This window comes from Ziziphus jujuba, chromosome 9 (assembly GCF_031755915.1).
Source record: "Ziziphus jujuba cultivar Dongzao chromosome 9, ASM3175591v1".
In the NCBI taxonomy this organism is placed as follows: domain Eukaryota; kingdom Viridiplantae; phylum Streptophyta; class Magnoliopsida; order Rosales; family Rhamnaceae; genus Ziziphus; species Ziziphus jujuba.
In genome coordinates this window covers 22,725,101-22,739,179 of record NC_083387.1, presented here as the reverse complement: position 1 = coordinate 22,739,179, position 14,079 = coordinate 22,725,101, and the positions used below count along the sequence as shown (strand labels likewise).

General features: G+C 31.2%; 2 protein-coding genes across 4 annotated transcripts; one reads left to right on the top strand and one right to left on the bottom strand.

Moving 5' to 3' along the window:
* Positions 1-3,061: 3,061 nt before the first annotated feature.
* Positions 3,062-6,231, bottom strand: LOC107427516 (expansin-A15-like). The gene is made up of 4 exons (XM_016037895.4): positions 5,957-6,231; positions 5,314-5,445; positions 4,899-5,187; positions 3,062-3,787 (listed from the first exon to the last, which is right to left on the bottom strand). Exons 2-4 carry the CDS (start codon positions 5,429-5,431, stop codon positions 3,478-3,480), a joined length of 717 nt encoding a protein of 238 aa, XP_015893381.1. The 5' UTR covers positions 5,432-5,445; positions 5,957-6,231; the 3' UTR covers positions 3,062-3,477.
* Positions 6,232-6,554: 323 nt separating this feature from the next.
* Positions 6,555-9,814, top strand: LOC107427336 (nucleobase-ascorbate transporter 6). Of its 3 annotated transcripts, XM_048480749.2 has the most exons (7): positions 6,555-6,719; positions 6,865-7,011; positions 7,465-7,548; positions 7,774-7,860; positions 8,670-8,760; positions 9,028-9,188; positions 9,309-9,814. In XM_048480749.2, exons 4-7 carry the CDS (start codon positions 7,819-7,821, stop codon positions 9,339-9,341), a joined length of 327 nt encoding a protein of 108 aa, XP_048336706.2. In that variant the 5' UTR covers positions 6,555-6,719; positions 6,865-7,011; positions 7,465-7,548; positions 7,774-7,818; the 3' UTR covers positions 9,342-9,814. The 3 variants fall into 3 exon arrangements, with proteins under 3 accessions (XP_048336706.2, XP_048336704.2, XP_048336705.2); XM_048480747.2 differs by lacking the exon at positions 7,465-7,548 and having other exon boundaries at positions 6,561-6,719; XM_048480748.2 differs by lacking the exon at positions 7,465-7,548 and having other exon boundaries at positions 6,565-6,719; positions 6,878-7,011.
* The last annotated feature ends 4,265 nt before the right edge of the window (positions 9,815-14,079 follow it).

Below are 14,079 nucleotides of genomic sequence, written 5' to 3'. Positions count from 1 at the left end.
GCTTGTGATGTTTTGTTGCTGGATGTGTATTTGTCATGCTGCATATATATATATATATATATATATACACACACAACATAGTCAATGAGTTTAATTGAAGGACTAAACTATTAGACGGTTCTGTACCATTTCTATTATTTGAATGTTATTCCAAAAATAATAGGACTCAAATTCGAGAAAACGATAGTGTTAACCGATAACCGCAATTGAGGGAGCAACATGATGGCAAGGACATGCACCTGTTAGATTAAAATGGTCCAATTTTACAGGGGCTAGCAATTGGAGGTGGTAAAAAAATAGAATAAACAAATCTCCAAAAAAATAAAATTATATTGATTAAACCTATTAATTAATCACATCAATCCTAGTTATTTCAGTTGAATGTGCTGATTGTTTTCTTTTGCGTCGCCTAAAAAAAAAAACTCTAAAATCTTGTTTTCTTCTTTTTCTTTTCCTTTTAACCTTGTGGGGACGGAGGATTTTGTCCCTGGTAGATTGAGGGGGGAAAAAAAAATGAAGAAGAAGCAAAAAAGGAGGGAGAGAGAGAGAGAGAAATGCTTGCCTTTGAAATTCAACCGTAAATAATTTTTCACTTTTGAGCACTCAATGAAGAAAAAAAAAATTAAAGAAAAAAAGATTAATAACACTTTTATACGTTTAATTTAGAAAAACCATATTCTCAACCTTTAAATTTAAAACATACCAACTTAATTAGGTTCTAAAGTTTTAATTTTGTTGCATTTTGGTCTAATCGGTTTCTTGGCTAACAATGATTAGTGGTTTCAGCATATTAAAATGCAATTTTTTTTTGCAATTTAGGTCTTAGTTTTAATTTGTGGCAATATTTTAGAACCTTGGTTTTGAATTTATGACCTTCTAGTTGTATATGTAAGTGACTTATTAAGCCAACTTCATTTGACCAAAAAAAAAAAAAAATTGCATTTTAATTACTAAGACCATTAAAACATTGTTTTCTAAAAATCTAATTCAATTAAAATATAACAAATTAAAATTTGGAAAACTTAAATTGAAACCGTTTAAATTTGAGAGTGAAAAATGCAACTTCCTCTGTTTGATAGTACTTAAATGAATTAAACAAAAAAAAAAAAAAAAAGAAAAGGGAATGAAGAGAGAAAAAGAAACCTCTAACTTATATTAAATTGATAGATTAAAAGAGAAGTAACTACTTTTGACAAGTAACTAGAGTTTACAATATCTATGGCATTGGGTCTTTGATAATAAATTTCTCAGCTTTACTAATTATCTTTTAGTTATGAAAGAAACTGTGTAGTTATACTTGGATTCTTCTCTATTTTCTGCTAACCATTATGTTATTTGTTTCAAAGTGATGTGAAAAGGTATTACCTAAAAAAAAAAAAAAAAGAGAGAGAAAAAGATTTATTACCTTTGTGTTGTATGTGGTTGATTTTTCAATTTTGCAATTTAAGTCCTTAATTTATAATTTATTGCTATATAGATTTTGTTTTATTTTTAACTAATTGTATCATGTACAAGTCAGGTGAATAATATTAAATTGCATCAAATTTCAAACTAAAAAGTATAAGTCATGTGATCAATATTAAATTACATCAAATCTCAAATTAAAAAATACTAACTTTTAATTATTAGGGGATACTAAAATACATTGAATCCATTAATCAAAAGTTAAACATGGTTTAAATTGCAAAAAAATTGTAAACTAGGATCTATTTCACAACTTTTAAAAGTTGGAGGTCTAAATTGTAAAAAGAAAAAAATTTGAAAATCCTAAACTGTTATTATTTCCCCAAAAAAAAAAAAAAAAAAAACCTTAAAAGAGATTGGTGAATTTAACTAAAAGTAATTCAAGAAGTATTGCTAAGAACATCTTTAATAATTTTGTGGATTGCTATTTTTATGATATAGAGACTAGAAAGAATTACAGTTTATTTGACATAAATATTTATTTAATAGATATTGAATCCAAAAACTGATCTCTACCCATAAACAATGGGCAGAATTTTTAAATAATCAGACAAATGAAGTACTGTAGAATGGAAATCAAAGCTAGAAATTGAAGCGGAAGATTTAACTTATGAATCTGTAGAATGGAAATCAAAGCTAGAAATTGAAGCGGAAGATTAAAAGTTATTGTGGATGGCTTTAATGTTAGTGGAGCAAAAGAAACTAGCCTGTATGGTGGGAAGGGACTCAATGGGACAAGAAATCTAGTGTATGTATTAGGTGAGCCCATGTGATTCAAAGTCTTGAGCGTTTAGCTTTTGGCAACTCCGTGTGATTGATTCAAGTTTTAAAGTTGAGCGTTTAGCTTTATTCCATACATGTACATTTGGATGGTAAGTAAATATTGGGTAACATTATTTTTAAAAGGTAATTCGAAGGAGCTTATTAATGAAATATCTTCACCTGGGTGGCAAAAAGCAGTAAGAAGCAAACTTATCTTTTATGACTGGGACATTGCTTTACCATCAGAGTTTACAACTGTTCTAAACATTAATTTTGCTTCACTGTGTTTTGTTTGGCTTTGTTTTAATACAATTATTTACTTTGACCCAAAAAAAAAATTTTTTTTTTCTAAATTCTAATTAATTAATAATATATCAATTATTTTTCTTTTTAAAATTATTTTCTTATAAAGATTATTTTTAATGGATTTCTTCTTGATAAGCCGATGTTTGCTCTGTGCACTCACTTTGACTTTTATTTATTTATTTTTATGTTACATCTGCTTGACAAAGTTTTTTTTATTTTTTTATTTGACATTGTCAATTTTTTTAATTTGACAAAATAATGACACTTGTCGCTAAGTAAATATCTTTGGTAGACTTCTTAGTATTTTTAGCATTATTTATAAGTTAATAAAATAATGAAGCCTCACTTTACCAGGTACTCATTTTTAGCATTATTTATATATGGCATCTTATTTTTTTAATTTATTTAAAATAATAAAAAGGATTTTATTACACTTGCACGTGGATCTTCAAAGCATGTATCACACATTATTTTATTATTTATTTAAAATAATGGATCTTTACTCGCTTGTGGGTCTTAAAAGAAATCCTTAAAAAGAAACAAATAAAATAATAATAAATTTCTCGTCTTCAGAAATGTACAATAACAATAAATGTTATTTTTTTCTTTGACCAATGAAATCCTATATGACCTTTGCAGTAGATTATTATCGTCTTCATCTCCATCATTTCGATTTCTCCAGTAGATCATCATCCACGATTCAAATCGTGCTATTCAATTACGTGCAACCTACAAATCGACTTAAACAAAAATCGATTCAAACATACGATAAATACGGATCGGACGGCTCCTATCGTAAATCATCGGTTTTTAACAACAATATATGCCTATTTCCTAGAGAGAGAGAGAGAGATATATAAATATAAATATATATATATATATATATATATATATATATATAGAAAGTACAAAAAGGGGCCTGAAAAAGGGGGAGAGACGGATTAATTAATAGCGAAACTGTCTTCCAGTGTATGTCTTTCCAAATGACCAGTCAGCAGGAGCAACATCATTTGAAATCACTTTGCGTCCATCGCTGGCTGTGACATGAAATGAGAGGCTTTGTCCAATGAGGGAGGAATCGCTCTGCCACTTTTGCCCCCAGTTCCTTGACATTTGTTGCCACGCAGTTCTCGAACCTTTGACGGCCACGGCCTGAACGTCTCCAGCACCTCCAACATTGGTTATGAGCACCAGAAAGAAGGATGAATGCCCAATGATTGTGAATCTTATGCCTCCACTTACTCTGCATATAGCCCTACAAAAATACCCACATCATAAACTTCATACAAAAGTGTTATGGACGCATGGCCATGCAAGTCCTCAAGGCAGCAAGTGGGGACGTGGGGTTGTGTTGCTATTAGGAGTAGGTTAGTGCTGGTGCAGTTATCCTTAGGATTAGGACCAATAAAATTAGTAGTTAATTTGTTATTATTTGTTTTAGTTGTTGTGACCATTACCTTACTGCTGGTAAGGGGGCCTATTTTTCCGTAAGTCATTCTTCGCTTCTTGTTTTGTAGAGGGTATATATTATACCGTAGGAAAGGGAATAAGGCATCAGATGATATTTTATAAACTTTCCTCTATTCTATTCCCTTCTTTCTACTGTCTCAAAATTCTTAAACCCAACATTTGGTATCAGAGCCAGGTTCCACCTCTTCTCTCTCTACTCTCTTCCTTTCCACTCCGATTGGCCCTGCTTTTACTGCCCAAAACAGGGGCTTACCTCACATATACACAACACTCTCATCATTGGTTTTCAAACCTAGTTCCAATGGACACTCGGGGCAAAACCAATGCCGAGTTTCGGAATGAAGTTAGCGAGGCCCTAGCCAATATGTTCCTATTTTGTATCAAGAGAATAAAGGTTGTAACAGGGAAGAAAGAGTCCTGTTTTGCAGCAAGGAAACAGAGGAAGAGACAAAGAGAAAGAGAAGAAGAGAGGAGACCGCGAGAGAAGAGAGAAAGAAGATCACAAGCAGCAATTGGAGGAATTATACTTCATTCATCATCCTAATAAAAATAGATCTAACAATATTTAAAAAGCTAGGCTACCTACGGTTCCTACATATAAGCCACTAACTCCTACATACCAGCCACTAATTCCCTACATACCAGCCACTAATTCACCTACTATAGCAGAATACCCAAACAACAAGAAAATAGGCAAAGCCACCCACTGCCCACGTAGGCATGCACGTCCCATGCCAAAACAGGGTCCTAACAAAAAGCCAATCTCTTTTGCGCAGAAAAAAAACAAGAATCATGCCTATTTTTTTTTTTTTACCAAGGATGAAAGATCATTAAAATTATCGGGAGGGGGGGTGTGGATCTCCGCAAGTTATTTAATTAATTAATTAATTAATTACCTTCGATAAGAGACGCTAATATTCCTGGCTTCGGGCTTAGCAATGTGTTGGAAGACAGGCTGAGAGAGACGGAAATGGTGGTTGAGAGGACCACACCAACCAACTGGTGGGCAGAAATCAGTGGCGGTGACGACAATGGTACCAGGCAAGCACCGCTGAGGATCATCGTCGCACCTGATCTCGAAACATGCCCCACAGCTCGACCCCTTGTCGAACAATGCAGTGCTCAGTGCTGCTGTGTTACTTCCATGACCTTCACTATGTAGGTCTCCATAACCACAAGCCCCGCCTAGATATAAATCCCAAATCAAACAAAGGTAACAAAAAATGAAGTTGAAAAGAATTTTTTTGTTTGCCTTTTGAAAACAAAACAAAATTGATTTTAGATTTTTGAGTACCAGAATTTGTAGCATACCCATTGTTCCAGAAGCATCACGTTTACCATAGAAAGAGGCATGACCACTGCTCCAACCTCCGACGACACACAACACCATTGAGAAAAAGACTATAAGAAAAATCCCCAGCAAGCCCATTTTTTTTTTTTTTCCTGCAACAAAATTTGAGACATAAAAAAGTTGAAGAGAGTAAAAAGGCATATAACATAGAATTTAAAAGAAGAAATTATTAGCTCGAGAAGTCGCTCGCTCGAATCAGCTTTTAAATCTATCACTGCTTAGTTGAACATTATATGTGAAAACAAAATAATGAAAAATCATCAATTTCAAAATTTGACAGTAGAATAAGTACAAGTCGCTTTTCCTTTGAGCTCATATTATGTCAACTAATCATAATGTTTGCGAAAGAAGATCCAATAGCAGGTCCCATTATATATATATATATATATATATTTATAACAAAACAACAAATCAAAGAACGATGCAATAGCAATACAGTCAATATGTTATTTTATCTGTCTCAAGATCCAACAATGCACTAGTTTAGAGATTGAAGTCGATAGAAAGATTAACATTTTTATATTTCAAATTCAATGTTTTTAGAGCTATCGTTCTAAAAAAAAAAAAAAAAAAATTATAGGAAAAAAAAATATATAGAGAGACCTCGATTAGTCGAATTCAGAGGACGAAGGTGATGGGATTGAGCGGGGGGGTCTTCTTCTTCAATTGATCGGATTTCGGCGTTGGTAGAGACCGACGAGGGGGAAAGAGATGTCGGCGAAAACCATTTAGGTGAAGAAAGCCTCCGATAAAAGCCTGTGTAAAAACAAGTTTGCACAGAGAGAGAGAGAGAGAGAGAGAGTTGGTTCTCTGTAAAAGAGATTTCTGCTCAGATCCCTATAATCTTCTTCTTTCTCTTCTCTTGTTTTTACAGAGAAGAGAGAGAGAGGATGAGAGGCTGTGGTTGTTTGTTTTTCTTTTTTATATTATTATTATTATTATTATCTGCTTGTGTTTTGTGTGAGGATTGACAAGTTAGTCACGTGACACGTCCCCCGTTCATCCACAAGCCAACCAGTATTGTTTTTGTGCAGTGGGTTGGCCTGGTGGTGGTCAGCAAACCGCTAGTGGCGCGCAAGTTCGAGGCACCATGGGTGGGGAGCTTAGGGGTTAGCACCAAAACAAAAAATAAAAAAATAAAAAAAATGATGTTGATTCATATTTAAATTAAGGGGAATTTAAGCCCCTTTTGGATATCTACCCACGGACCTGTGATCTTTTTTATTTTAACCTTTTATTTTCTAATATTCTTAAAATACCCTTTCTAGAAAAGTTAAATGGAAAAGCGGAAGACAAAACAACACTAAAGTCTCTTCTTCCTCTTGGGGTGCGATCTCGTCTCTCCGTCTCTCCCTCTCAATCATTGGTAAGTTTATCTTGTTGAAATTTTTCTGTTTTATTAATAATTTTTGGGTTTTAGTTAAGGGTTAGGTTTATTTGAATTTTTTTGTTGGGTTGATTTGTGTTTTGAAGATCTTAATGGGTTTTTTTTTTTTTTTTTTTTTTTTAAGTGAAATCCTTTAGTGAGTACATAGAAAAAGGAATTAAGGCAGATAACCTTGAAGAACTGTACAAGAAAATTCATGCCGTCGTCTGTGCTGATCCCACAGGGAAGAAATTTGATATGGAGCCACCGAAGGACACTATAAATGTTTATGGTACACTTCTCTCTCACTTTTTTTATTAAAATTTTAAAACCACCACTTATTGGTGGAACATTTTCTCAAGGCTTTACAATTTTTGTTTCAATTTTTTATTCCTATTTCATTTTTTGGCTGCAGACCCCATTTTAGGTCATTTCCTTTTTTTTTTTTTTAGGGTGAGCAAAAACTAAAAAAACCATAATAATGGTAGTGAACAGAGAAATGATAAAAATAAACAATAAGCATCCCACTTACTATTTCATTAAATCGTATATGTTTTCTTAAAGTTTAAATTTTTGTGAGGTTGATAATTATTTAATGTTAACTGGTCTTGTGTTTGAATGTGCTTAACCTTATATAATGTTGTCTAGCAAAGAAGATAGTTTAAATCCTAAGCCAATATCTACATATGGAACTATCTACATATGGAACTTTGTTTAACACATATGTTGTACTTGGGAAGTGAAGTGAGAAGATGGAAGTGAGGAAAGTTGAAGCTAAAAGGTTGAAGCTCTGAAATCTGGCTTCTCATTCTAAAGGGGAACTAGAGAAGTAATAGCACTCGACTACAAAGACTATTGTCAAATATTTGTTAAGGCTGTTGAGTGTTTGCACTGATGCTTTTTAATGTTTTCTCCAAAATAGTTTTGTCCTACGAACTCTTTTTGCCAAAGAGATACTTCACAAAAATTGTTCTCTGTTTTCTTTGTTGATATTTATTGTATTCATTCCCTTCTAATTTAGTCATCTCTCATACATGTTTATTGATTTAAACAGTCCACTGGGGCTTTTATTGCGGTGTCGAGGTTTTCAAGTGCAACTATGTTACGACCTTCTATTCTCAGCCATGGTGTTGGTTGGCAGGTATGTAAGAAAGGCTTGTCATTCCATATAGAAACAATTTGATCAGAATTTATAGAAAGCTAGACTGTTGGTGAGACCTTTCTCAAACTCTAGTTATGATGTTGTGGAATCATTTCCATCTGTACTTCATGTTAAAAGATGCAATGATAGGTTAACGTATGATAATAATGGATAACTGTGGGAGCTGTGTAAGGAAGACATTTTGTGTGAGTTCCTTTGTTTGGCTGCGGATCAGTTGTGCTTTTTGGAAGTTAGCCACCACTTTAGTATCTATTGTATTGACAAATACATACACTTTTGGGGGAAAAAAGCCTAGAAAAGATATAAGAAAACAGGCAAAATCACTATGAAGTAAAATAAGGTGTTCATATGAAAAAACGAGTAAAGCAATTGAAATTGCATAAACAGATATCAACATTTACATGCACTTCGAAATTTAGATGTTGCTTTTCCTCATTTCATCATTAGCCAGACTACAAAATTTAGATGTTCTGAATTTTAGAGGTCCATTTGGTTCCTATATTGGTCAAAGTAGTGCAATAATATTATTACCTATATTCTTCTTGTTCAGTTCATATTTGCTGACCTTCAAATTAAGGTCAACATTGAATTCCTTTCATTGTTGTATAATTGTACATTCTACACACAGGGAGTTGGCATTCTGATCTCCGGCTTGTTTTGAACTGTTAATGGATCCTCATTATCTGTGTAACAATGTTCAAATTAATATCTATGCTTTAGCTTTCTACTTTATTTTACCAAACCACAGAATTTCCACCTTTATCTGAGAACCTTTTTTTCCTGAGCAGAAAGAATGCTGGTCTTTTGGCCTTGACACATGTTGGCAGTCGAAGGGTAGTTCAGATTTCGGCTGGATTCATGATCTTTTCTCCATTCTTGGTAAGTAGTTTCCTTTTTATTTTATGATGGAAACCATTCTGTATTTGATTACTTCATAAACAAATTATACTCGTTATTATACATTATTTCTGGAGCGCTCTTTGCTTCAGTCCTAGCACCCATTATTGTCGCTTTATATTGCCTTTTCTTTGCTTATGTTGTTACATGTCTCCGATTTAACAAGTTAACCATTCCATATGTAGACTTCTGATTCCTTTACTTGGTCTAATTGAATGGTGTACTGTTTTATTGTTCAAATATGTGTAGGTTCTGGAGGTCTTAGCTTTCTTCGTTTTTGCAATCTCAACAGTTTCAGAACAAAGTTCATACTAGGCTTCTGTATCTTTTTGGGTTTATCTGTGCCACAGTATTTCAATGGATACACTCTAGCCAATGGTTATGGTCTAGTTCACACTGGTGGAAGATGGGTATGAACCAAGTATTTGAAGATCCTAATTTTTTTTAACCTTTAATGAGCTTCTATCAAGATCATATGATAGTATGTTATAAGCTCCACTAACTTAACCTTGTTATTCTGTACTTGGCAGTTCAATGATATAATTAATGTCCCTTTCCAATAGAAAGCATTTGTTGCTGGCTGCTTGGCCTATTTCCTGGACTATAACTTGCATCAAAAGGATGGTGGAATCAGGAAAGACAGAGGTAAACATTGATGGGACAAATTTCGGTCTTCAAGGGTGATACAAGGAGCGAGGAGTTCTACTCACGGCCGTTCAACCTCAACAAAGATTTCCCATCTGTGTGATCGTCATGACAGCCGAGAGCGAGCTATCAGGAGTTGAAGACTGATTCTTCTATGGAAAGTCCTCAAATAACTCTTTCTGGTACCAAATTAATTCTTCTGTGGAAAGTCCTCAAATAACTATTTCTGGTATCAAATTATAAAACCAATCTCTCTGTTACCTGTGGAATCTTTTTTACATGCTTCAGCAGTATAACATAGTGTCTTTCCTTTATGCAGTTATTTCATTATATTCCTTGCTGTAAGTCCGGGGGAAGTTAATTTAAATTAGCAATGAAAAAGTTTGCTTTCCATTCCTTTTCTTTTTACTTTTATGCTGAATTCACAACTTCACTTTATCCACCTTAATGCGGAAAATGGAGATGGACAGGTTGGATTTGGAGAGTGAAGTCATTAAAATGCTGTCCTGCAAAAATATTTCACCTTAAAAGTTCATTTGGAGCTTGCTTTGCCTAATTTATACAATTCAGAAACTGAATTTTTCAGAACTCACTTAAATTGCTAATTTCGCATTAGTTTTTTAAATAAATTCAAAGAGAAACTTGTACCATACACAATACTATTCACAACAGTCAGTTTAAGCTTATCTGCATTTTCAATGTTAATTTGAATAGAAAACCTATACACAATGGATGCCTAAGGGGAACCATTCGGTATTACAATTGACATTCGGCATGTTTAAATTGAGTTTCTTTTCACACGACTCAAATTGCTTTTTACACTCTATTTTTATGTGAAATGACTTAAATCCCTTCACCTTTCTTGTTTTTTTCCATTTACATATTTTAAAAAATATTTTTTTCTTCTATCGTCTCCTTGCATGGATTTTCAAATATATTGAGTTCTTTCTCATGTTATGCTCTTTTTAAGCAGTTTTAATCCACCATTTCAAGATCTAAAATGATAAATTTTTTTGTGATTTGTTCTTTTGATGATAAAACCTATCTCATAGAAATTCAAAACTTTATTGAAAAAAATATTCAATATATATATATATATATGATAAAAAAAAAAAACTCATCAAAGGCTCTCTACTTGAGGTGGGTTTCCAGAAATTATTCCAAAACGAAGAAAAAAAAATGATTTTTTTTTTGGAATCTAAATTCGAGCTTCTTGGATTTACAACTAAAAGTTGTAGCAACTCAAAAGTGAATAGGGTAGGAAGAGAATTAAAAAAAAAAAAAAAAAAAAAAGTCTGGCCCGGGAACAAGTGGAGTGGAATACAGAGTCACATACCCGGTCGAGCACATTAGGACTGCAGCAATGGTTGCCAACAGTGAATAGGGTAGGAAGAGAAATTTTTTAAAAAAGAAAAAGAAAAAATATGAAGATACTGAAAAAAGGTAGTTTAGGAAATTAAAAAAATTAAAACTGTATAAACATTATTTTGCAGTGTAACTAGAACTTCTCATTTAAATTTTCCAAAACAAATAATTTCAATTCAACACAACTTCTATAATGTTCATTACAATCTCATTTATGTACTTATAACATAATAAGGAGAAAAGTGGTGACAAAAAGAGGCAAAAAAGTGCCAAAGTCTCGACTATTGTTGATTCTCGACAAGCTTTCGGTATTATAGATGGAAACATTCAATTCAAATCACTACAATTCCATATAATTTGTTCTATAATATGTATTTTCATCATATAACATGTTAATTGTAACATTATTTAATGAAAAATAAAATGATGAAAAGAAGAAAAAATAAAAAGACTTGAAAAGGGGCAAAAATGTCATTTAATGTTTATTAGCCACGGACCATCGGTATTACCGATGGAAGCCATCGATAATCCTTCGAAAAATTGCGGGAATAATGTGTTCATAGAATTATGTTGGAAATAATCATTTATTTTCGCCATAAATACACATTATCAAAGTAAGTGTATTGAAATGTAATCATTCAAAATGAAAAATAAAAGATTGGCAATTACCGATGGCACAAAATCGGTAATACAGATGGTCCATCAGTAATCAAGTAAATTAGGATTTTTTTGCTTTATTTACACACTTTTTGTGTTATCTAATTTTAATAGTTATATTAAACTTTACATAAAGTTGTATTAAGCATATTTTTCGTCCACATTCACATTATCATTGTATTTGTATTGAAATGTGGTGATTTGAATTGAAAAATTTGAAAATCGACAATTATCGTTGAGCTATCGGTATTACCGATGAAAACCATCGGTAACCCAGTATAGGTCTCTATATAGTTCTTGGAAAAATTACTGATGGTCTGTCGGTAATTTCCATTTGTCCTACTTTTTCAAAGCAAATCACCACAATTCAATTCGCCCACGTCAATAATATGTGTTTCCACCAATAACATGCTAAATATAACTTTATTGGTGAATAAAAGAATCCATACAAGGTTTGGAAAAAGTGAGAAAGTTACAAACAAAGTTGATTACCAATGGTCGATCGATAATCCACTATAGGTTTCTATGTATTTGTTGAAAAAATTACCGATGGTTTTCATCGATAATTACAGATGAGTTGTCGGTAATTTACATTTGTCTAATTTTTTCAAAACAAATAACCACAATTGAATTCGACAAATTCAATAATTGTTTCCATCAAGAACATGCTAAATATAATTTTATTAATAATCTTGAACAAAAAAATCCATAAAAGGTTTGAAAAAAGTAAGAAAATTACAAACAAAGTTGATTATCAATGAAAACCATTGTTAATCCAATATAGGTCTACATGTACTTGTTGGAAAAATTACCAACGGTTTTTATCAATAACTACCAATGGACCGTCGACAATTTACATTTATTTAATTATTTCAAAGCAAATCACCATAATTTAATCTGACAACTTCGATAATGTGTGTTTCCATCAGTAACATACTAAATATAACTTTGTTAATGATTCTAAACAAAAGAATCCATAAAAGGTTTGAAAAAAGTGATAAAATTACAAACATAGTTAATTATCAATGGTCCATCGGTAATTACCAATGAAAACCGTCATTAATTCAATATAGGTATCCACGTACTCACTGAAAAAATTACTGACGTTTTTCATCGGTAATTTACAATTGTCCAATTTTTTCGAAGCAAATTATCACAATTCAATCTGACAACTTCGATAATATGTGTTTCTACCAAGAACATATTAAATATAACTTTATTAATGATTCTGAACAAAATAATCCATTAAAAATTTAAAAAAAGTGAGAAAATTACAAATAAAGTTGATTAACAACGGTCCATCAATAATTATCGATGAAAACCTTCAAGAATTCAACATAAAAAGATATGTATGTCTTTTAAAATTTTTTTAAATGTATAATCGATATTAAAAGATAAAACAAAAGTTTCATGAATTGATGCGTAAATATTCTCAATGCCCTTCCAATAGGGACAATGGGCCAAATTCCTCTTAAATTAATTGCTTTTTTTATGTTTGTTTTTCTTTGATGCATAAGTGGGTTCTTCTTTTAATTTTTAATTTTTAATTTTTTTAGAACTAAAAGATTTTTTTCACTATGAGCAAAGTAACCATTATAAAAGTGAACATTCTTTTACAGAATTTTATGTGTTTTAGTATTATTTATTAATTTTTTTTATATTTTGATGTTAATAAATATTATATATTTTTATTTATAATAATTTTTAATATATAAAAATTATTTTATTATTATTATTGTATTTTAATTATTATATTTTTAATATTTTTTAATATTATTATTTTATAGGTAAAAATTTATATTCTAAATTAAATATTTATATTTTTATAATTTTATCGATATTTTATTTGATATCGATATTTCTAAAAAATTATATTTTTAGTATTTTCATAATACTAATATTTTCATCTGGGTAGGATAAAAATTATGTTAAATGAAGGATATCCATCGTTCTTACTTTGAATGGTTATCAGGCCAAATTCTTATTATTCATTAGACTCATTTTTAAATGGTTTTCAAAATATTTTAGAACAAAAAATTTGAGTATTGAAAGGCAATGCTAAATGCTAATGAGCAGTTGAGCACCAAGAAATCTGGGTACCAAATGTTTTTTTTTTCTTTTTTTTTTAAAAGTAAAAACCAAAATGATTATCAAGTAAACGGATATGAAATATTTTTATTTTTATTAATAAAAAACGAATATAATTTGAACATGTATAAGTAAATCTTCCACAATATTGATTATGTAAATAAATAAAAATTAATAAATAATAATTTATCTTTATTTGTAATATATCTTTATAGATTTTTTTTTTTGATGTTTTTAGTATTATTTATATAAAATAAAATAAAATAGGAAGAGAATCTGAACGTGATCGTTATCCAAAAAAACGATGATGATGATACGAGGCACAATGATAAAGAAAATAAATAAATAAATAAATTTATAAAGAAAATCCGTTAAAATTAAATTTTCAGAAAAAGTAATAGAAAAATTAAAAAAAAGCAAAAAAGAAAAAAAAAATTGCGTGGAAGATTACCTTTTCATCGATCCCGTCAACTTTTTGGAAGAAATGAATTATTCAATGATAAAAAAGGGCCAATATTCTATCTCCTGGCATGTAAACAAGTGGTT